Source organism: Gorilla gorilla, chromosome 10 (assembly GCF_029281585.2).
Source record: "Gorilla gorilla gorilla isolate KB3781 chromosome 10, NHGRI_mGorGor1-v2.1_pri, whole genome shotgun sequence".
Classification (NCBI taxonomy): Eukaryota; Metazoa; Chordata; class Mammalia; order Primates; family Hominidae; genus Gorilla; species Gorilla gorilla.
In genome coordinates, this window is record NC_073234.2 from 124,835,063 (window position 1) to 124,857,555 (window position 22,493).

General features: G+C 46.7%; 2 protein-coding genes across 4 annotated transcripts in view; one reads left to right on the forward strand and one right to left on the reverse strand.

Annotated features, from left to right (window-relative positions):
* The window catches only part of MYO1H (myosin IH), a 59,140-nt gene extending 43,319 nt beyond the window's left edge, over positions 1-15,821 (forward strand). Inside the window, exons 19-31 of the mRNA XM_004053867.5 lie at positions 1,047-1,160; positions 3,189-3,265; positions 4,641-4,709; positions 6,700-6,784; positions 7,812-7,971; positions 8,896-8,979; positions 9,767-9,860; positions 10,377-10,432; positions 11,438-11,573; positions 12,136-12,206; positions 12,355-12,452; positions 13,437-13,536; positions 15,079-15,821. Coding sequence (XP_004053915.4) covers positions 1,047-1,160; positions 3,189-3,265; positions 4,641-4,709; positions 6,700-6,784; positions 7,812-7,971; positions 8,896-8,979; positions 9,767-9,860; positions 10,377-10,432; positions 11,438-11,573; positions 12,136-12,206; positions 12,355-12,452; positions 13,437-13,536; positions 15,079-15,102 — 1,168 coding nt within the window. The 3' untranslated portion in view covers positions 15,103-15,821. The remainder of the gene's footprint in view (positions 1-1,046; positions 1,161-3,188; positions 3,266-4,640; positions 4,710-6,699; positions 6,785-7,811; positions 7,972-8,895; positions 8,980-9,766; positions 9,861-10,376; positions 10,433-11,437; positions 11,574-12,135; positions 12,207-12,354; positions 12,453-13,436; positions 13,537-15,078) is intronic.
* A 751-nt stretch (positions 15,822-16,572) lies between these two features.
* Positions 16,573-22,493, reverse strand: part of KCTD10 (potassium channel tetramerization domain containing 10) — a 28,784-nt gene continuing 22,863 nt past the window's right edge. For all 3 annotated transcript variants that reach the window (XM_004053868.5, XM_019038745.4, XM_063694297.1), the window contains exon 7: positions 16,573-19,767. In XM_004053868.5, the coding sequence (XP_004053916.2) occupies positions 19,543-19,767 (225 nt within the window). In that variant the 3' untranslated portion in view covers positions 16,573-19,542. The remainder of the gene's footprint in view (positions 19,768-22,493) is intronic.

Sequence of the window (22,493 nt, forward strand, 5' to 3'; positions counted from 1 at the left end):
TCTCTACTCTTTCTTGAGACAGGGTCTCTTTTACCCAGGCTGGAGTGCTCCCTGAAGACTCAACCTCCTGGACTCAAGCGATCCTCCTGCCTCAGCCTCCTGAGTAGCTGAGACTACAGCCGCACACTGCCACACCTGGCTAAAAAAAAATTTTTTTTTTTTTTTTTTTGAGATGGAGTCTTGCTCTGTCGCCCAGGCTGGAGTACAGTGGCGCAATCTCGGCTCACTGCAAGCTTCGCCTCCCAGGTTCACACTATTCTCCTTCCTCAGCCTCCCCAGTAGCTGGGACTACAGGTGCCCGCCACCATGCCTGGCTAATTTTGTTTTGTATTTTTAGTAGAGACAGGGTTTCACCATGTTAGCCAGGATGGTCTCGATCTCCTGACCTCGTGATCCGCCCGCCTCGGCCTCCCAAAGTGTTGGGATTATAGGCTTGAGCCATTGCGCCCAGCCTTTCTTTAAGTAGAGATGGGGTCTGCCCAGTCTGGTCTCAAATGCCTGGCCTCAAGTGATCCTCGTGCCTTGGCCTCCCAAACTGCTGGGATCACAGGCATGAGGCACCATACCTGGTCTCAAGCATAGAACTTTTTCTTCTGGTACTAGACTACGTTTGTTTGTCTGTTCAGTTTTCTGTTGATGGACATCTGGGTTGTTTCTACCTTTTGGCTATTATGAATCACAGCACCATGCACTGCTACACCCAATGGCTGCTATGAACATTCAGGTATGAATGTTCGGACACCTTTTCATTTCTCTTGGACAGATACCTAGGAGTGGAATTGAGTCACTGGGTTGAGCGTCTGATGATGTCATTGTTCTACAAAGACAGGTCAAACTCCCTACTATATTGAAACAGTTTCTCTCTTCCTTCTTTCTTGCAAAGTACCCATCTTTGAATTCGAGAAAGTTCGTGTAATGGGACTACTACATACACTGAGTGGCTGACATGCCACAGCAGTGCTCAGCAGGCCTCTGGGGCCGGGGATGTGGGGGAGGGCTAGAGGAAGCTACGGTCACAGCTTCTCCATGTCCATCTCCTCTCCTAGGTACAAGTCCTTATGCCCAGACACCTGGCCGCACTGGCACGGGCCTCCAGCAGAGGGCGTGGAACGGCTGATCAAGTACATCGGCTACAAACCCGAGGAATACAAGTTAGGCAAGTAAGTGACCAGAAGACCACCAAATGGTCTCTTCCCTTGACATCAAAGGGTTTTGTGCATTGATCCGTATCCATCTGGAGCCTGGAGACTCGATTCCTAGGGATTTATGGAGATTTGCAAGATTTATGCTGCATCTACTCAATGTAAATGCAGCTCTTAATTCTTTAGAAGAGCTATGGAGCTGCCGGTGGGAGGAAATGAAGTTATAAAGGAAACCTCTGCACTCAACTGATTTAGCAGATGGGCCTCCTTGCTAGCAAAACAAAGAGGGAACCAGAGGGGCCACCTAACGTCTGTGTGCCTGGATTCTTTCACTGTTCCCATGTACGCATGACCTGCCAGAGGAGCCACTGGGACCTAGACGATGTGAGATCATCTGTAGCATCTCAGAAATGGTGTGCTAGAAGTCTTAACTGTAGAGTTGTAGTTATCCATGAGCAGAGACTTTCGTACACATTGAAAGCTTTCAGGCACAACTCAAGGGACATGAATCGGGAAGATCCGAGTCTGTCTTGTGAGTCATTTTGGTCAGGGTTAATGAGGTTGCGGGGAAAGGTGTCTCAGCATGAAGATCTATTCCCCGACAGCAGGGCTTCCCCACTCCAGAGATCTCTGCCTGTGATCCTGTTCATGGCTTTCCCCGCTGACTCCTAACTCCCACTTGAACATGGTCGTCTGGGCCGCCTTGGCCTCTCTCCATCTATAGGCTCCTATTCTGGGCCTGTTCCAAGGATCAGTTACTTACTCAGTCCAGATCTCCAAGGGGATTCTGCAAGGCTCAGCACATCCTGAGGGAGGCAGGGCATGGAGGTCAGAGGTGGGATCCGTCTGTCCCCTGTTCCATAAATTGAAACAGGGACAAGGGAGAGTGGGATCACCAGGCACCACCCACTGCTGTCCCCAGTGGCTGCCCTGGGAACTTTCCCTCACCAGGCCCTGGGGTTGGGCAGGCAATGTGAGGTCAGTATTTGTAACTTCTCTCTGCTGGCTAATGTGATCTTCTTTTTTTTTTTTTTTTTGAGACAGTCTTTCTCTGTCACCCAGGCTGCAGTGACATGATCTCGGCTCACTGTAACCTCCGCTTCCTGGGTTCAAGCGATTCACCTGCCTTAGCCTCTCGAGTAGCTGGGATTACAGGTGCACACTACCACACTGGGCTAATTTTTGTATTTTTAGTAGAGACAGGGTTTCACCACGTTGGTCAGGCTGGTCTCAAACTCCTGACCTCAGGTAATTCACCTGCCTCGGCCTCCCAAAGTGCTGGGATTACAGGCGTGAGCCACCGCGCCCAGCCTGATCTTCTTTTAAGCTTAGATCCACATTATTTGTCTGGCTGGGCGTGGTGGCTGGTGCCTGTAATCCCAGCTACTCGGGAGTCTGAGGCATGAGAATCACTTGAACCTGGGAGATGGGGGTTGCAGTGAGCCGAGATTGCACCACTGCACTCCGGCCTGGGCAACAAACTGAGACTCTGTTTCAAAACAAAAACAAACAAAAAACAAACAAAAACACCCATATTCTTTGTCGTCACTCTTTAAAGCCTAGCAACATAACTTGAAGCAACTTCAGGTTACGATGGTTTATTCATTTCCTAGGAGGACTGCGTAACAGATGATCACAAAGTGGCTGATTTAAAACAAATCTATTCTCTCCTAGTTGTGGAGGCCAGAAATCCAAAAATCAAGAGTTGGCAGGGCCACGTTCCTGCGGGAGCCTCTTCCACCTCTGGTGGCTCCTGGCATTGCTTAGCTGTAGCCGTGTCCCTCCAATCTCTGCCTCCGTCCTCACGTGGGCTCCTCCCTGTGTCTTTCTGTGTGTATAGAGACACTCTCAATGGATTTAGGGCCCACCCTATTCCAGGATGATCTCATTTCTATCCTTACCTCAATCACATCTGCAAACACTATTTCCAAATAAGATGGTATTCTGAGGTTCTGAGTGGAAATGAATTTTTGAAGGGGGCACCGTTCAACCCACTAGATGGTAAACTGACCAATTAATAACAAAAACATTTCTTTTCACTTCTAGAACCAAAATATTCATTCGTTTCCCCAGAACTCTGTTTGCTACCGAAGATGCCTTTGAATTTAGTAAACATCAACTAGGTATGATTTCTTTTTCTGTCCCGATTTCAACAGAATATGAAATGAACAAGTAGAGCTTGGGGGTAAATCTTAAACATGGGTGTTTGATATAGTGTTAGAAGCATTCGCTTTGGAAACTAGGAACGAGATATGGGATTGTGATAAGATCCCTGTGAGTTTCTGCTTTAATGAGTGCCTGGAGGTCAGTCACAGATGCAGGCAGATATATAAACGTTGTTCCGCCGTTTCAGTTCTCGTTTGGATCAGATTCTGTTGTTCACTACTAGGGTGTAAAACCGTGAGAGACCAGCCCCTTTAAATTAAAGTTTCCAAAACTTCACTTGTCTGCGTGTCTGATATTGGAAAGTTTAGCTTCAAAGCCTGCAGCCTGGGTGTTTGCTGGGAATGGTCAATGAGAAAAGTTAGATGGGGAAATGCAAAAAGTAAAAAATCAAAACTGCGGGGGGAGGGAGCGTCTCCTTTGAAATGTAACCGGTCTGTCAAGAACTACGCTTGAGTCATTTGAGGGCCTGCTGTGCGCCAGGTGAACACTAAGTCCTTTAAACCGTGGTCTCATTCTGTTCTGAGAACAGACCTGTAAGGGAGGTGACATAGGTGCTATCGTCTCCGCTTTCTATGCAGGGAAACTGAGGCACGGAGGTGTTGGTAACTTGTTAAAGGCTACACAGCAAGTAAGCAGCCTAGCTGCGGTTTGAACCTGGGTTTGTCTGGCTTCAAGGCTCGGTGGTCTCATTTTCTGACCTCCGTAGCAGTGGGCACCAATGGCTGGGGATCTGGTTGAAGGGCCACAGTTAGGCCAGTGGGGCCTGAGCCAGCATCTCTAACCAGCTCGTGGGGAATAGGACGTGGCTGCTCTGCAAGGCTCTTGATGAGCTTGGCCTCTGATAGGACCTAAATTGCTGTGTGGAGCGGGTGGATGCAGGATGTAGAAACCGAGGGAGAGCGTTCTCTGATCAGACCTGGATTCATGCTCCTCCTTAGCTGTGTTGCCCGGCAAGCATCTTCACCATCTGTCTGAGCCTGCGTGCCCATTTATAAAACATGCTGATGATGCCTGCCTTGTGGGGTGGCGTATGAGAATGAAATCTAATGCCTGACATGGAACTGGGGGGGCTTGTAGCACTAGGTCTGTTCCTTGCCCTGGGAAAAGGAAAGGCAGGAAGGAAACTCCAGTTCCCGGGCAGCATCTGGGAGCCAGGCGTCATGTAACCAGCCAGCTCTCAGGTCTGCAGTGCTGAAATAGCTTCCTGAAACATCACTACACCACAGGCCTTTGATGCCCCCTTCCATCGGCCCCCAAACACCCCCGGAGGTCACAACCACAAAGACGCACAAATGCAAAGCCATTTCACCAAAACGTCTGTTTTATTTTAAGTTGCAAGAATCCAAGCCACTTACAAATGCTGCCTAGGAAGGAGAGAATACGTGAAAAAAAGACAAGCAGGTAAGAATTAAATAGAAACAAATAAGTTTGCTCTCTTTCTCATCTGCTTGGCACCTGGGGGCACATTTGTGAGTTCTCTCCCCCTGCTCATCCTTAAAACCTTGTGTGGCGCTATCTTGGGGTCCATTTCTGGGGCCTCTTCTCATTTTTACCTTATTGATTGGAGATTATAACATAGTGGCCTGTATGTGTTCCACAGGCATGTTTTATTAGTCCTACAATATGTGTACATTTAAAGAATAATTTTGTGGGCCAGTCGCAGTGGCTCATACCTATAATCCTAGCACTTTGGGAGGCTGAGGCGCGTGGATTACTTGAGCTCAAGAGTTCAAGACCAGCCTTGGCAACATGGTGTGAAACCCTGTCTCTACCAAAACAAAACAAAACAAAACACCCAAAAATTAGCTAGGCATGGTGGTTAATGCCTGTAGTCCCAGCTACTTGGAGGGCTGATGCAGGAGGACTGTTTGAGCCCAGGAGGTGGAGGTTGCAGTGAGCCACGATGGAACCACTGCACTCCAGCCTGGGTGACAAAGTGAGACCCTGTCTCAAAAAAATAAAAGAATAAATTTTGAAAAAGTTTCAAACATACAAGTACCCTTGAAGCCTTTCCATTTTTTTGTCCCTCCCCAGTCATGTTCTCAAACAACACTCCCACCCACACGCATACATTTCTTGAGAGTAACCACTCTCTTGAATTTTGCATTAATCAGTCTCTTGTTTTTCAATAGTTTCACTATCTATGGATGTATCTCTAAATAATCTATTTATAATTTAGCATGTTTTAAACTTAACTATACTCTTGGTATTTTGGGTGACATTTTTGCACTCCAAATTGATTTTGAAATTCAACCAGGAGATGTGCGTAGATTTAGTTATTCATTTGCTGATAGCTACATAGTATTCCACTATAGCAGCAGAGGTCAGCATTATAGGAAGTATTTTAGACTTGGGAGTCTTATGGTCTCCGTCGCAGTAACTCAAGTCTGCCATGGTAGCAGGAAAGTAGCTTTAGATAATATGTAAATGAATGGACAGGGCCGTGTAGAGATAAAACTTTATTTACATAAACAACTGGCAGGCTGTAGTGGGCCAGCCCCTGAGCTATGAGTATGCCACAACTTAGCTGTTCTGTTGATGGACGTTTGGGTTGATTCAAGTTGCTTGTCTTTGTAATAGAAACAATGCTGTTCTGAGGATTCGAAGAAAAGCGTTTAAAAAATCTGAAGAGCATTTAAAAACTGGGAAACAGGCCAGGCATGGTGGCTCACACCTGTAATTTCAGCACTTTGGGAGGCTGATGTGGGCAGATAACCTGAGGTCAGGAGTTCAAGATCAGCCTGCCCAACATGGCGAAACCCCGTCTCTACTAAAAATACAAAAAAAATTAAAATTAGTCAGGCGTGGTGGTGCACACCTGTAATCCCAGCTACTGGGGAGGCTGAGGTGGGAGAATTGCTTGAACCCAGGCAGCAGAGGTTGCAGTGAACCAAGATCACACCATTGCACTCCAGCTTGGGCGACAGAGCAAGGCTCTGTCTTAAAAAAAAAAAAAAAAAAAATCGGGAAATAAGCCAGAACCTAAGTTTTATGTGCCCTAGTTTGCTTGTGTACCCCAATTTTTAAATGTATACAACTAAAAGTAAACCCCAGTGAGACTAAACATGGTGGTAAGACTAATCTGTACCATCACAAGTGCCATTGCTGTGGCTGAAAAAGACCCTGGGAAAATGACTCCCTCATGTAATTTCAGGGCTTCCCTAGAAACCTTCCATAGCCCCCTCTGTTCTGTCTCCCCCTGGTTCAGTTGTTGCCTGAGTACTCCCAGGTAAGAACTGATGACATTCATCCGACCTTCCATCTCTGAGGCTAACAGAGTGCTGTGGTGGGCGTCCAGATGTTTGTTGAATGGACAAAGCCTTCTGGAAAAGCCTTCTGTATTTCCATACGATTGTGCTCACCTTCTAATGCCAGCAGTGAACTCTTTCAGCCATCAAACTGGAAGCCCACTGGCGTGGGGCCCTGGCTCGGAAGGCAATCCAAAGGAGAAAGCGGGCCGTGCGGATTATCAGAAAGTAAGTTCTCAGGTACAACAGAGAGGACAGGTCACTAAACGCTGGTTACCCTGCAGGGATGGTCATGGAGGTAGATGAGTTCTTTGTGATTTTTTGATTTGTGCAGAAAGGAAAAACTCCCTTCAGAATGCCATTAGGAATTCAGGTCCATCCCTTTGCTCTGAGCTGAATTTGATGGTGATCACAACTCAATGTATTTGGAATTTCTCTTAGCCTGGCTCAACAGTCACAAAGTCAGCCTTCTGATGCCAGGCAGGTAAAGTGAGTGAGTCTCATGGGCTGGGATAAGACAACAGGGCATGGTGGAGACTGCAGCAAACTGGAATGCTCAGTCTACCTCAAGGTGGGGCGGTAACTAGCCCATTCCAGTTTACTGCTGCTGTGGGGAAATGTAGCCAGATGGCTTGAATTTTCAAGGAATGCTGAAATCTGGCTTTTGGGGTTTTGTTGTTGTTGTTTGTTTTTTTGTTTGAGATGGAGTCTCACTCTGTCGCCCAGGCTGGAGTACAATGGTGTGATCTCAGCTCACTGCAACCTCCGCCTTCTAGGTTCAAGCGATTCTCCTGCCTCAGCCTTCCAAGTAGCTGAGATTACAGGCACACACCACCACGCCCGGCTAAATTTTTTGTATTTTTAGTAGAGACAGGGTTTCACCATGTTGGTCAGGCTAGTCTCGAATTCTTGACCTCAAATGATCCGCCTGCCTCAGCCTGCCAAAGTGCTGGGATTACAGGCATGAGCCACCATGCCCAGCCTTGAAATCTGGCTTTTATGCCCTGCTTCCTAACTTTTTTAAATTGGCAGCTAATTAAAGCTCCTCAAAACAAAACAAAAGGCCGTGTGGGTGAAATCGAACATATATGTGGGGGAGATTTGGCCTGTGGCCTACATTCCAGGCCTCTGGCCTATGTGGTCATCTCCACAGCCTCTACCACTTTGGCCGCCTCTGAATCAAAGAAGGGGGAAGAGAATGTAAACCTCGGTGAAGAAATGGTCCAGAAAAGTAAGAAAACATTTTCCTTTTTAGGTTCATTAAAGGATTCATCAGTCGCAACAAACCCCTCTGTCCTGACAACGAGGAATTTATCATGTTTGTGCGGAAGAATTACATCTTGAATCTCCAGTATCACCTTCCAAAGACTGTCCTGGACAAGAGCTGGCTGAGGCCTCCTGGCATCTTGGAAAATGTAAGGACTAATCTGGGATTTCCAGTGTTGTAAGTAACACGGGCACTGATGAAGCTTAACTCTTGTATGTCTTTGTGCTGCCTCCCTTTGGCTTGAAAGGGCTGCCCTGGCAAAGCCCCTCTTCCCAAGGATGCTGCACAAGAAATTGAACTCCTCAGAATTTGCGATGTCCTTAGTAGCATTATAAAGTCACTGGAGGTTGCTTAAACAGAGCACTTTTTTTTTTTTTTTCCAAAATGGAGTCTTGCTCTGTCACCCAGGCTAGAGTGCAGTGGCGCGATCTTGGCTCACTGCAACCTCCGCCTCCTAGGCTCAAGTGATTCTGGTGTGTCAGCCCCATTGAGTAACTGGGATTACAGGCGCCCGCCACCATGCCTGGCTAATTTTTATATTTTTAGTAGAGACGGGGTTTTGCCATGTTGGCCAGGTTAGTCTCGAACTCCTGACCTCAAATGATCTGTCCGCCTCAGCCTCCCAAAGTGCTGGGATTACAGGTGCGAATCACCATGCCCAGCCGACAGAGTACTTTCGAATCATTTCTATTCCTGACGTAGCCTTCCTAGAATAGCATCCCTCAAGATATGGTCTGAGGACCCTCTGTGTCTGGAACTTAGAGGTGGGGGTGTTGTAAGATTCCCGGGCTCCACTTTGGACCCACTGAGTCAGAATCTCCAGGAATCTCATTATAGCCAGTTCTGCAGGTGAGTCATAAACATATTCAAGTTTGAGAATCATTCGTTAAGCAACAGCAAAAAGTTGGGAGAGGATCAGGTTAGCTGCTGTGACTATAAAATATAAAATATTAACACTGTGCTTGAAATCAAACTGAATTCAGCAGTGTTTTTTTAAAGCTTCATTTTGATCGCCACAGCCCCAGACAAGGAGTGAGTGAGGCAAGTGGAAAGAAGTGTGTTCTCCACACAGGCATCAGATCTGCTCAGGAAAATGTGCATGAGGAACCTGGTGCAGAAGTACTGCCGCGGGATCACAGCTGAGCGGAAAGCGATGGTAGGGACATGATGTCTGCGGTGGCCGGTGGTGGGGGTGGGTGCAAGAGTGGGTCCTGAGTGTCAGTCCTCCTCATCCACCATTTCACCTATAAGCGGGGGTCATGCTAGTCCCATGCTTTGAAATGTTCAAGATAATTGCAGGTAGACCCGCAGAGAGCCCTGGATGAATGCCAGCTGTTACTGTAATCAGCATGGCTCCCTTTGTTACCATGGGAACACAATCGCAACGGCTCCTGCCATCCATCCACCGGAGCAGAGAATGTAGACCCCTTTCTGCTGGAGATCTGTTTTTCACCGTGCTAACCTGCGGGTCTTTTGTGTAAAGGGCTAGAAGAGTAACTATTTCAGGGTTTGTGGCCCTTCTCTGTTGGAATTACTCAACTCTGCTGCCACAGTGAGAAAGCAGCCATGGACAATGTGTGCATGAATGGCATGGCTCTGTCCCAGTAGAACGTTACTTACAAAAAGGGACAGCAGGCTGAGTTTGGCCTGCAGGCTGTGGTTTCCCAATCCCTGATCTACAAGAAACTGCTCTGGGAACTCTGGAAAATCCACTTTCAGGAAGGTAGTAAGGGAACGAGCAGAAACGTCAACCCAGTCTCTACCAATATGACTTTCAGGGCGTTTTGGCCAAAGCCAGGAAGGTGTTCGGACTTGTATGCTCCAGGGTAACAAGGCTCCCACAGTTTATCCAGCAAAGGATGTGACCTCAATGGGTCTAGAGCTCTTCTATCCCAAAGAAGCCTGTGGCTACCATTTTTATACTTTCAATTGTGTATTACCAGATGCAGCAAAAGGTAGTTACAAGTGAAATCTTCAGGGGAAGGAAAGACGGCTACACAGAAAGTTTAAATCAACCCTTTGTCAACAGTCGGATAGGTAAGTACATTTTCCAGCCTATGTACTTGGCTTTCCAATTCTAAAAGGAGTTAAAGGGTGGGGTGGCATGAGATTATGGCTCATGCCCATAATCTCAGCACTTTGGGAGGCCGAGGTGGGCGGATTGCCTGAGCTCAGGAGTTCGAGACCAGCCTGGCCAACATGGCGAAACCCCATCTCAACTAAAATACAAAATATTAGCAGGGCGTGGTGGTGTCCACCTGTAGTCCCAACTACTCGGGAGGCAGAGGCAGGAGAATGGCTTGAACCCAGGAGGCGGAGGATGCAGTGAGCCGAGATCATGCCACTGCACTCCAGCCTGGGAGACAGAGCGAGACTCTGTCTCCAAAAAAATAAGTCAAAGGCAGATGCTCAACTCTGCAGCATTTCCTGATGGCTATTTCCCCAGCTGAGATCTTAGCACAGAGATGCATAACAAAACTAGCAGATGCCAATGACTTTTCCACGGGATTGGTACTTTAGTGATGATTCATGGCCTTCTGGTTCCCTCTCTAGATGAAGGAGACATTAATCCAAAAGTGCTTCAGCTAATTAGCCATGAGAAAATCCAGGTAAGGCGATGTGTGTCCTCAGTCTCAAACAGGATTCCCTTATCGAGTCTAAGAGCAGGGTCCCCTTTCTCCATAAAGGGCGCACTATTTAAATGCAGGGGTGCAGCTGGGCAGCCGGGGCTCTCAACTGTGATGCTTTGGGTATTAACTAAGATGATGGGGAACAAATGATGATTAGATAATGGCTGCTGTTCTCATGATCCCTCCGTCACCCTAGAAACTGTCTTGGTTTGCTTTCCTACAAAATTGAATGAAGTGTAACCATGAACTTAATCACGAAACACCCCCTTATTGGTGAGAGGCAGTGTGGCATAGTGCCTGGGCACTGACACTTGCTTTGAACGTAGCAGCCGTGAGATCCTGGGCAGGTCACTTAAGCTCTTGGTGCCTCTGATCTTCTGTGAATGAGGATAATGGGTTTACTGAGAGGATGAATGAGTCGGTGGGCAAGAGGTGCTCAGGCTGCTGCCTGGCACGCAGCAGCAGGTGAAGCCCTGGTGATCGTGTGTGCCAGTGTCTGCTCTGCCCTTTTTTTTTTTTTTTTTTGGTTCCCTGGGGAATAGAAGCCACTGTGACTGGACTGGATTACACTGTGGCTGTGAGAGTTTTCATCTCTGACCGTCAGAGCAGACCTGCAAGGCAGGTAGCCATAGCCTTGACTTCCTCAGAGGGCAACGCAGGTAGGCAGAGCTAGGGATCCAAATCCCCATCATGCAGAGAGCCAGGAAAAAAAAAAAAAAAAAATATATATATATATATATATATATGTGTGTGTGTGTGTGTGTGTGTGTATATGTATATATACACATATATATGTGTACATATATGTGTGTGTGTGTATATATATATATATACACACACACACACACACACACACACACATATATACACGCAAAATCTGTTTGAGCTTTTCTAAATGCTTGACATCACTTTACCGGGGTCTGAGTAGCAAGAAACTCAGTACTCTGCCCCACCTTCCCCTGTGAAGTCACCTTCCCCTTGCAGTATGGTGTCCCGGTCATTAAATATGACAGAAAAGGCTTCAAAGCACGGCAGCGGCAACTCATTCTTACTCAGAAAGCAGCTTACGTGGTGGAACTTGCCAAAATCAAGCAGAAAATAGAGTACTCAGCTCTCAAAGGTAAGAAGTGGGCAATCTTAAAACAATGCACTGAGTTGACTCAACTACTGGAAAGCCCAGTAATGAAGCTCCCAAATGGGAAACACAAGTGTAGGGTGCCCGTAAACCCCGGGGTAGTGATGCACACCTGTAGTCTCAGCTACTCGGAAGGCTGAGGCAGGAGGATCACTTGAGCCTGGGAATTCGAAGCTGCAGTGAGCTATGATTGTGCCACACGCTCCAGCCTGGGCGGCAAAGTGAGACTCTGGCTCAAAAAAAAAACACACAAAAAAAACCATCTGCCCTCCTCCCCTAGCATTGCCCAGCCTGGACTGCACCCTTATTCTGGCATAAATATTAATAGCACCACTTTACTCAAGTACCCAGGTTGGGCAATAGTCTGCTTCCACGGTGATCAGAGCCCACTAGCAGGCTAAGATTTCTACAGTATGCCCTTCATCCTTCTGGGCCCAGCTAGGAGAATGAAGTGTGGTGTTGGGCAGCCCCTGGGCGTATCTCTTCTTCCTCTGTACTAATGTCAAGCTCTCTAGTTCTTGGCTCCTAACTCTGGATCTGTCTTAAGGTGTCTCCACTAGCAATCTGAGTGATGGAATCTTAGTCATTCATGTTTCACCAGAGGACAGCAAGCAAAAGGTAATTGACAGCCACCAGTCTCTACTAAAAGACAGAAACAATACACTGCCAAAATGTTAAGTTGACCACCGTGAAACTTCTCTATTGGAGTGTCTGTTTCTTTAAGCTGTGAATACTGAAATTATGCCTTGTCTCCTCCCCACCCCAGGGGGATGCCGTTTTGCAGTGTGGACATGTGTTTGAAGCAGTTACTAAACTCGTCATGCTGGTTAAGAAGGAGAACATTGTCAATGTTGTTCAAGGAAGGTAGGTGGCTTCATCTTCAGCTCAGGAAGTAATTCAATGTTAAAATGTTTCTTAAGGCCGAGCGTGGTGGCTCATGCCTATAATCCCAGCACTTTGGGAGGCTGAGGTGAGCAGATGACTTGAGGCTAGGAGTTCAAGACCAGCCTGGCCAAAATGGTGAAACCCCGTTTCTACTAAGAATACAAAGATTAGCCGGGTTTGGTGGTGCACACTTGTAATCCCAGCTACTTGGGAGGCCTGAGGCACGAGAATCCCTTGAACCCAGGAAGCGGAGGTTGCAATGAGCCAAGATCACACCACTGCACTCCAGCCTGGGCAACAGAGATAGACAATGTCTCAAAAAAAAAAAAAAAATTACAGATCAGGAAAGATGCAAATATTGTTTTCACTCCTGCTTGCCTCCTGCTTCCAACATAATCAAGCACGATCTCTACCAGTAAGGGGTGAGAAGCCTCTAGTGTTACATCCTCGCCCCTTCCCATAAGTAACTTTTTTCCGTCTTCATCCCTGGGATCTTGGCCTTCAGAGAAATGAAGTCAGTGAAGGCAGGATATCCTGGAGAGCTGTTTCTTTTCCCTCATCCTGTGCTGTTCCAAGTTTTAACAACCAGAGCACATTTGTAGGTGGAATAAGGAGAGAGAGTTGAGTGCTTTGAAATGTGTTGTCTTTGTGTTGCTGTACCTGAGGGAATACTCAGCCCCTCAGAGTTTCAGTGTGATATGGAAGTAGTTCCATAGACATCAACTGGCCCTTTGAAGAACTGAATGTGCTCATTTGATCTCACGGTAACTACAGAAGCATGTAAGTTGCCCAGCTGTGGCAACAGCATTCTTCCTTTCCTCAAATATGCAATAAAACACTGTAATAAAACAGGAATTTGATCTTGAAACTAGTAGAATTTAATAAGTGAATTTCTTCTGCAGACCAAAGGTTGAGAGAAGAAAATACAGTATGTCAGTAATGTGTCACTTTGTGTATTTTAAGTTTACAGTTTTTTATTAGTCCGGGAAAAGAAGGCACAATAGTTTTCGACACTGGACCGGAAGAACAAGTCTATAAAAATAAAAATGGACAATTAACAGTGGTGAGTGGCCGTCTCTGGGAGGGAAGTAAGCCGTTTTAGATGAGAATATAAGTTAAAGTTCTACCAATTTCAGTCCTGTAGATTGACTGGAATCATAAGCTATTAATAGTTCATTTCTGCCCTCTATTCCTAATTCTACATCTGTAAGACAGGAAGAAATTGATATAGAGATATACACATCTAAACACTGAATGAGAAAAGAAAAAAAGCTTACCATCCTTGTCAGTGAACCGGAAGCTGACATGAGACACTTCCCAAATAGCAGAGTCTAACTTTTCACTGGATAAAGGCTTTACGCTTATTACAGTTATCCATAACTATCCATAACTTCCCTCCACGTGGAAATCAATGCGCTTGTGTCCCACCCAGATACTGAGACTTAATTGGTTGGAGGTGTGGCTTAGGCTTCAGGATGCAAGAAAATATAAACGTAAGAAAAATATGTAAGAAATGTGTAAAAAATATGTAAGAAAATATAAAGTTGCTTTTTGGACTACATGTGTCAAAGGCTGCCCATGTTAATACCTTTGGTATAAAACGGATCTAACAAGCACAGAGGTTTGGGAACCATGGCTATGTTAGGGAGAAGTCTAGCCTGAGCACACAAGTACGCTGCCTTCCCTGACTGTGCCCATGCTGGGCTGAGGGTCCCAGTGGTCCTCGCTGGCTGCTAGTACACGGAGCTTGTTTTGATCCAGTTTTGCTGAAAAACGACATGTTAAAAGCAGAGGGAGCTGAATCTTTAAAATGTATCTTGTATTATAGGAAGAATTTTGATACAAATTAATTAAAAAATGGTCTGTGAACATGGAGTGTCTCATACACATTTAAATTTAAGTGGATTTACCTATAAAGTCATTTTGCAGGCCCGGCGCGGTGGCTCACGCCTATAATCCCAGCACTTTGGGAGGCCGAGATGGGCAGGTCACCTGAGGTCAGGAGTTCGAGACCAGTCTGGCCAACATGGTGAAATCCGTCTCTACTAAAAATACAAAAATTAGTTAAGCATGGTGGCACATGCCTATAGTTCCAGATACTCAGGGAGGCTGAAGCAGGAGAATTGCTTGAACGCAGGAGGCGGAGGTTGCAGTGAGCTGCGATCGCACCACTACACTCCAGCCTGGGCGATAGAGTGAGACTCCGTCTCAAAAAAATAAAATCATTTTGTAGATATAAAATAATTGCCCCTAGACACAATGAACTCCTTTGGGGACAAGTTAAAATAAGGATCATTTTGGATGTAGACTATAAGGTGTCTTTTTAGTTTACACGCTGTCTTAAAAGTGACACCCCAGAGACTGTCTCTCTCTCCTCTGGAGTCACACGGAGTCCATCTTCCTCCCTGACTGGTTCTGGCTGAAGAGGCTGACAGGCCTCAATGAGCCAGTTTCTAAGTCTGGCTTGTCTCATGGGAGGTGGCGCTGGCTTCTCACAGGCCCTCCACACCCACCTTGCTAATGGTGACAGTTGAGGTGATAACTGTTTCCTTTTGCGCAAAGGGAGCGGGGAAGGGCTGTAAACCGAAGTGTGATTCTCTCCCAGGTGTCAGTCCGGAGGAAGTCCTGATAGAGGATGACGTCTGACCTCTACCATCGCCATTTTTGCTCCAACTGAGGAAACTACAGGGGAAGTGGGGATTGGATTCAGTTAGCTACCTCTTCAAGGTACCAGGCCCGCAGCACTAACAGATCACATCTGAAGAAACTGAGGGGCGTTAGGCCAAAGCCTAATCCCAGCTCCTCAGCTGCCCCGTGGCACCTTATTTAAAATGTCACCTTCTGGAAGCAGACCCCAGGTCACCCGAAGGCGTAATTCTAAACACCCTCGACAGGATCTATGTTCAGTGCGCAGTCCAACGTGTCATTAGAGGGTGGGCAAGATTCTCTACCTCTGTCAAGCTGCCCTGAGACATGATGAAATACTGTGTACAGCAAGTTCTCAAATAACATTTCGTTATATGTTGATAAGACATCTGATTCCTGGGCAGGGCCACTGTCTGGGTGGAGTCTGTATGTTCTCCCCATGTCTCTGGGTTTCTTCTGGGTGCTCTGGTTTCCTCCCACGTCCCCAAGGTGTGTGTGTCAGGTGCACTGGCATGTCTATGCGGTCCCAGTCTGAGTGTGGGTGCGTGAGCCCCGTGAGAGGAGGACATCCTGTCCAGGGTGGGTCCCGCCTTCTGCCCTGAGCTGCTGGGATTGGGCTCTGGCCATCTGCAACCCTGAACGTGCAGGTTGGAGAACGAATGAATACAAATTTTATTGTAAAATAAAAATGTATATAAAGCATATGAGCACACAAATGGACAATAAATGCCACAGTGCAAAAGCATGTAGTGAGCCTGCCACGCTTGTGACTGGGGAGGGGCTCCTTATAATTTCACCTTTGCAAGCGTTTATTCACTGATTTATGCGGCCACGACTGTGACCACCATCACTTACCGATTCACCAAAACTTAGGTAATATGATCTTATTTTTGATTTAATTAAATATACGTGTAGCTCATGTATTTCACAGTTTAATATGAGAAGTGCTTTGGTCTTTATTTAGAAATTGGGTGATGTTTTTGTGCCCAGCAACATGCTGTAGGAATTTAACTCTTGTTTACATCCATTAGCCTCATGGTTTTGCTTCAAGTCTCAGCTTCCAAGAACCTATCAATGACTTACTGTGCATGGTCTGAGACTAAGTAAAGGAAATTTCCTAAAGCTGTGAAATTTGAATTTTGCTTTAAATAAATGGAACTCACATGTGTCAAGGGATTGGGTTTGGTGAACTGAAGCCCTCTGCCCCATAATAGCAAATCAGTGGTAACACCAGCTGATTCACTTTTTCACGAGCCAGGCAGCCTTTGACCCCAAGACTTCCTTTTGGTGTTTGAATTCAAACAAACACTACAGAAACATGACTCGTCTTTTCCCTTCCACCTGGAGCGACTTTAAGGGGCTGAGGCAGAACGTGGGGGGCGCTGCCTTTGTTGTAAACCGATTTTAGGGGCCTGGTTAGGCCGGGCATGCCTGAAAAGAGCCAGAAAACAGAAGCATTTTATGACTTTTATTTTACATGATTTTACATGTCGACAAATGTTTTGTACAACATACAGTGGCTACATCTAAAACTTTGAGCATTTTTTTATGGCGCAAAGAGACAAAGGTTAATGACACACTTAACTGTTACAGTGACTTTGGGTAGAGCCCTAAAGACAGCACACGCTCCAGAGGGCGGGCTGAGTGTTGTTCACACTTGGGTCCTGAATCGCTGTTGTAAGGTACAGAGACACACTTTAACTGGGGAATGGGGTCCCCGCACAGTGATCGCCCCACGGGAGGGTGACAGAATATGCCAGGAATTATCTTGGACATGGGCCCCAGTCACCACAATCAGATGGCTTATTTGAAACAAACAACAAAAAAAACCCTTGATTACGACACACCAAAGCTGTTCCAATTTGTAAAAAATTGTAGTTAATTACATTACAATGAAATCTGACTCTTTACCAAATCTTGGGCCAATGTTTTACTTGGATAGTGCTTACATTATAAATATTGGTTTTTGCCCTTAGTGCTAACATAAGAAAAATCAGTTCCTTGTATACTCAATAACAGAGCTTGGACCAGCCAATGCTGTCTATTCACTCATGGCTATAATGCAGCCGACAGAATTGTTCACCATGGAATGTTTTATAAACCTGTTCATATTCCAGAGAGAGAAAGACTCAAAACTACAAGTGCAAAGTTGGAGAAAAAGTGAGGGTAGAGAGAGCTGCCAGAAACACTAGCTCATTAGGCATAGAGGCCACAGCAAATCAAATTGTTCCACAAACTCATTCTTCACACAAACCTTTAAAACACTATGCAGCCAGGTGTGGTGACTCACACCTGTAATCCCAGCACTTTGGGAGGCCAAGGTGGTCGGATCACAAGGTCAGGAGTTCAAGACCAGCCTGGCCAACATGGTGAAACCCCACCTCTCTCTACTAAAAATACAAAATTAGCTGGGCATGGGCTGATGGGTGCCTGCAATCCCAGCTACTCGGGAGGCTGAGGCAGCAGAATCACTTGAACCCAGGAGGCGCAAGTTGTGGTAAGTGGAGATGGTGCCACTACACTCCAGCCTGGGCAATAGAGCAAGACTCCACCTCAAAAAAAAAAAATTTATACAATGGCTTTTCCATTTTCCTGGCCAACATTCACTTCGACTTTCTAAAACAGCTCAACCCAAAAGACAGGGTTGGTGTTTAACACTTAAACAGTATAAAATATTTACGAAACATTATTTTGTAAGCCCTCTTTCCTTAGCACTTAATAAAATCCAAATGGCCTAATATAAAAGTTTCTCACATGACAGTTTAAAAAGCATCTGCCCAATACACGATTTTGACATTCAGTCATGATTGTTTTAAAGTTTTACTGTAGACTTTGCTATTGGATACAAAATGAAGGCATACAACTGTCACAGGCAGGGCAGTAAGTACAAAGTCTAAGCTGTAAAAACCGTTTGAAAATATAAACTCGTTTTTGGAATACATGTGTCAAAGGCTGCCCATGTTAATACCTTTGGTATAAAACGGTAACGATTCCCTTGACAAACCCATCCATCACCTGACGCACATGCACATCTCCTGGTAACTACTCTACCTAGTCTAGTCTCAACCACCCCCGTCAGTCACGACTCACTCCTGTTCCTTTGCAGGCGCAGAGGAGCCTGGGAGGTAGGTCACTGAGAACACCCGTCCTACATAGGCGCTGCGCCCAGCCGGGCTCCAGCAGGGGCCACCTGTGCCCCACAAGCGCACATCCCCACCCACAGTCACACATATCCCTTAAACAAACATGAACACAGACACAAACCAGACCCAAAGTTATCTATCTACCCGCACATCCTCAACCTGTTCACTGCTGGCCACTCTACACTGTGTAAAAATCAGAGGCAAAGACAAGGGGGTCTGTGTTTATAGCAGGGAAGCTCCCTGGGGCTGGTGGTGTGAGGGTGTCCCTGCCTGGATGCCAGGCTGGGAGGACAAAGGGTATGGGCCACACTGAATTTCTAAGCAAAATGACTTAGAAAGTTAGCCCAGCTTCATGGGGAAGGAGGCTGAAGAGGAGCGGGATCCCAGGGAGGGGTAGTTTATGAGCTATCCCTGTCACAGGGTCAGATGGCCTTCCTGGAGTGGAGTCAGGTCAATCAGGAGAACAACTGGAAGGGGCTGGAGTTGGGGAAAGAACCAGAAACAGAGCTGGACACTTACTGCCATGGAAAGTTCTGCTCCTATGCAGACATGTGGGGTCCCAGTGAGCACCAGGCCAAAGACCAGCCCAAGGTGGCAAAAGGCTTGCTCCCTAAACAAAGCCTTGCACCCAAAGTTGCACTGGTCTCAACGATTTAGACGCTCATTCAGCCACATTTCCACCGCCACAAGCTGCAATTATCAACAAGCTCTAGGCCCAAAGCCACATGGCAGAAAGCACATCTAGCAAAGCAGTGGGGATTGTGCCCGGGCCAAACACACAGGAACCAGGAGTGGACCTGCTGGGGCTGGAGGATTATGAAATAGGAAGCAGGGAGCTCAGATACCTCTGGTGGCCTCCAACTGCAGGACAACTCTCAGAATTGTCAAACTGAACCCTTAAGGGAGTGTCACCCAAAAAGCCCATATAGGAAGTCGACACCCACAAAAATAAATATTGCAAACAAAAGTTCTCACATACACTTCACACTCATTCATACTTTTCCTCTGAGAACCGAGAAAGCCTGGCTCCAAAGAGTCTCAGATTCTCATGAAAAGTAGAGATCTTAGACACAGCTTGTTCAACGACAGGGGTCATACGCCTGGGTCAAGACAATCAATTTGCCTTGTCAAGCAATACCAAAATAATCATCTGGCTTGTTACAAAAGTATCTCCAGGCTCCAAGGGAAGCAGAAGGGGCCCGGCAGCCTGCACAGGATCTGGGCGTAGCACGGCAGGGAGTGGGGGCGGTGAGAGGAGGGCGGCTCGGTCTCTTGCCTGCTCACTGGTGGAGGTGGGCCCGGTCATCGGGGCGCTTGATGTGGATCCTCCGCACGCGCTCGATCCGCTCCCGCTCCCGCTCCTCGTCCTCGTCCAGGTGGTGGGAGCGCCCTGCCGCCCCGCCTGTGGCCTCCAGGAGTGCATTGTCAGGTCCCCGGCCATCCTGGGCCTCATACAGCAAAATGTTCAGGGTCTCCTCATAAATCCGGGCTTCGGGAAACTCCACCTGTGTTCCCACAACATACAGGGCAGGTAAGTTATGGCCCACCCGCTCTGCCAACACCTGGACTTTAAGCAGGGCCGCCAGGCTAAATCAGGCCCCTGGGATTCTGCTGAAGGCCACCAGTATTATTTTTAAATAAACTGATATTTTCAATGGCAACACTTACATGTGGTGCTAAACGCACAGAAAATCAAGGGGATGCAGAGAAACAGGTCTCCCTGCCCCTAGTTTCCCTTCTTAAAGGTACAGTTTCTCATCATTTTACCCTCTCAAAGATTCTGTGCATGTAAATATGTGTAATACACATATTTATTCACACACTTCAAAAAACACACAAGGTGGCCCACCACACAGAGTTGTACATGTCTTCCTCTTGTGCCTAACTTAACCTAGAGATCATTCTGTATCAAGGAATTATAAATAAGACAATGCAATTAACCATACTTGGATGGCCATTTAGGTCAGTGCTAATATGCTTCTCCTAACAGAGCTGCAACCTTACACAGAAGTCCTTCCACACCTTAAAGCAGTCTCTAAAGCAGTTTTTTGTACAGGGTCCAGCTGGGGACTCCCACGAAATGGGCATGAGCCCTTCTGCTGTTTGGCAAATCATTGTGTTTGCTCATTGCCCTTCAGGGTTAAGGTGTGATGAACAGGAAGAGAGCCACATAAGCAGGTCCCACACATTTGATCAGACTAGACTCCACTTTCAGGGTGGAATTCAGAGGTTCCGGTTCTGGGAAAAATGGAGCAGGCACACTCTACCCCGTCTTCCTCACTGACACTACAAAGCCAGAATGGGATGCACACAGCAGCTAACTGTGGACTCAGAAGTAAATCATGGCAGGCAGATGGGGGAAACAACAGAATTTGGAGTAATGCCCAACAGTGAGTTTACTGTTTGCTGCTGCCAGCACTGATGCAGCCTGAAACCCTGAAATGGCACCAGGACAGAAGACCTCCAGAAGGTCCCTAGTGGCCAGGGAGGCCAACAGAGTCTAACAGGCAGAGAGGCTGGGAGGAAATCCTGGTTTTCTTTCCTTTTTTTTTTTTTTTTTTAAAGATATGGGATCTGGCTAATTAAGCTTTAAAATTTTAAGACTTCTCATTTTTAGAGCTTAATAAGGAGCAAGGGGATTTAGAGACCACGTGGTCTGATCCCAACTGTTTCTTCACTCACAGACCAGGTTCAGGAGTGGCGTGTTCTTGTGTTTGTGAAGCTGGTTAGGGGCAGAGCCAGGATGGGAGTCCAAGGGCCTCTTTCTTTTCTCTTTTTTGTTTTGAGAGGGAGTGTTGCTCTGTCACCCAGGCTGGAGTGCAGTGGCACAATCATAGCTCACTGTAGCCTTGAACGCCTAGGCTCAAATGATTCTCCCACCTCAGCCTCCCCAAGTAGTTGAGACTATAGGCATGCATCACCATGCCCAACTAACTTTTTTGTAGAGATGAGTGTGTTGCCATGTTGCCCAGGCTGGTCTTGAACTACTGGGCTTAAATGATTCTCCCACCTCAGCCTCCCAAGTAGTTTAGACTACAGGCACACACCACCATGCCCAGCTATTTTTTTTTAAATTTTTGGTAGAGACAGGGGTGTTGCTATGTTGCCCAGGCTGGTCTTAAACTCCTGGACTCAAGCAATCCTTCTGCTTTGGCCTCCCAAAGTGCGGGATTACAGGTGTGAGCCACCATGCTCAGTCCTTTTCTTTATTTTCTTGCACCCAGACCTGAGCATTCCTGTGGCAGCAACCAGAGACTGCAGGAGTCAAAACTCTGAGGGAAGGAACCTTCTTTTCTGATGAGAAGAGCTGTGGTCTCAGCAGGATTGGGAGAATCTGGTTGCTTTTTCTATCTTCATGCTCCTGGGCCCAAAATACAGGCATGGTCACAGAAAGTGGGTGGCAAAGGGGGAATAACCAAACCCCCAGCTTTCTGGCTGGCCGATCAGAGAAGAGGACTCCAGGGAAGCTTAGAGAACTGTGGAGAAGAGGAGCTTGAGAAAGCAGCCTGTGAAGTTGTATATGAACTCCTAGACCCACACCCAGCTGCAAGATCTACCCCTAAACCGCATATGCAGACTGAAAGAACTGAATGCTGCAAGAGATACTGCCCAGGACAGACGGGCCACAGCATGGCACACAGCTGGGACAGATTTGAAGGCTTTGAAAATCAAACTGTCACCGCAACTACAAACTACAGAAGGCTGGTTAGAGCTTGCAGCCTGAGCCCAACTGGGTCAACTGCCTGCTAAAACAAAAACATCAATGTTCTCCCTAGGATTTAAACAAGGCCTGGAGTCCTTTAACAATATTCAAAATGTTTAGGATACAATCAAAATTTCTCAATACACAAGAACCAAGAAATTCTCAACTCCTGTGGTAAATAACTCACAGATGCTAATGCCAAGATGACACAAGGTTTTGGAATTACCTGACAAAGACCTGGCAGCAACTATTATTAACCTGTTCCAGTAAGTAAGGGCCAATGCTCTTAGAGCAAATGGAAACATAGGGAGTCTCAGCAAGGAGACAGAAAAACCAAATGAGCACTTGAGAACTGACAAATACAATAACCAACAACCCCAAACAAAAACACAACTTACCAGCAGGGCTCAATAACAGAGTGGAGATGAGAGAGGAGAGGAGAGTGATATGGGCTGGGTGCAGTGGCTCATGCCTGTAATCCCAACACCTTGGGAGGCCAAGGTAGAAGGACCACTTGAGGCCAGGAGG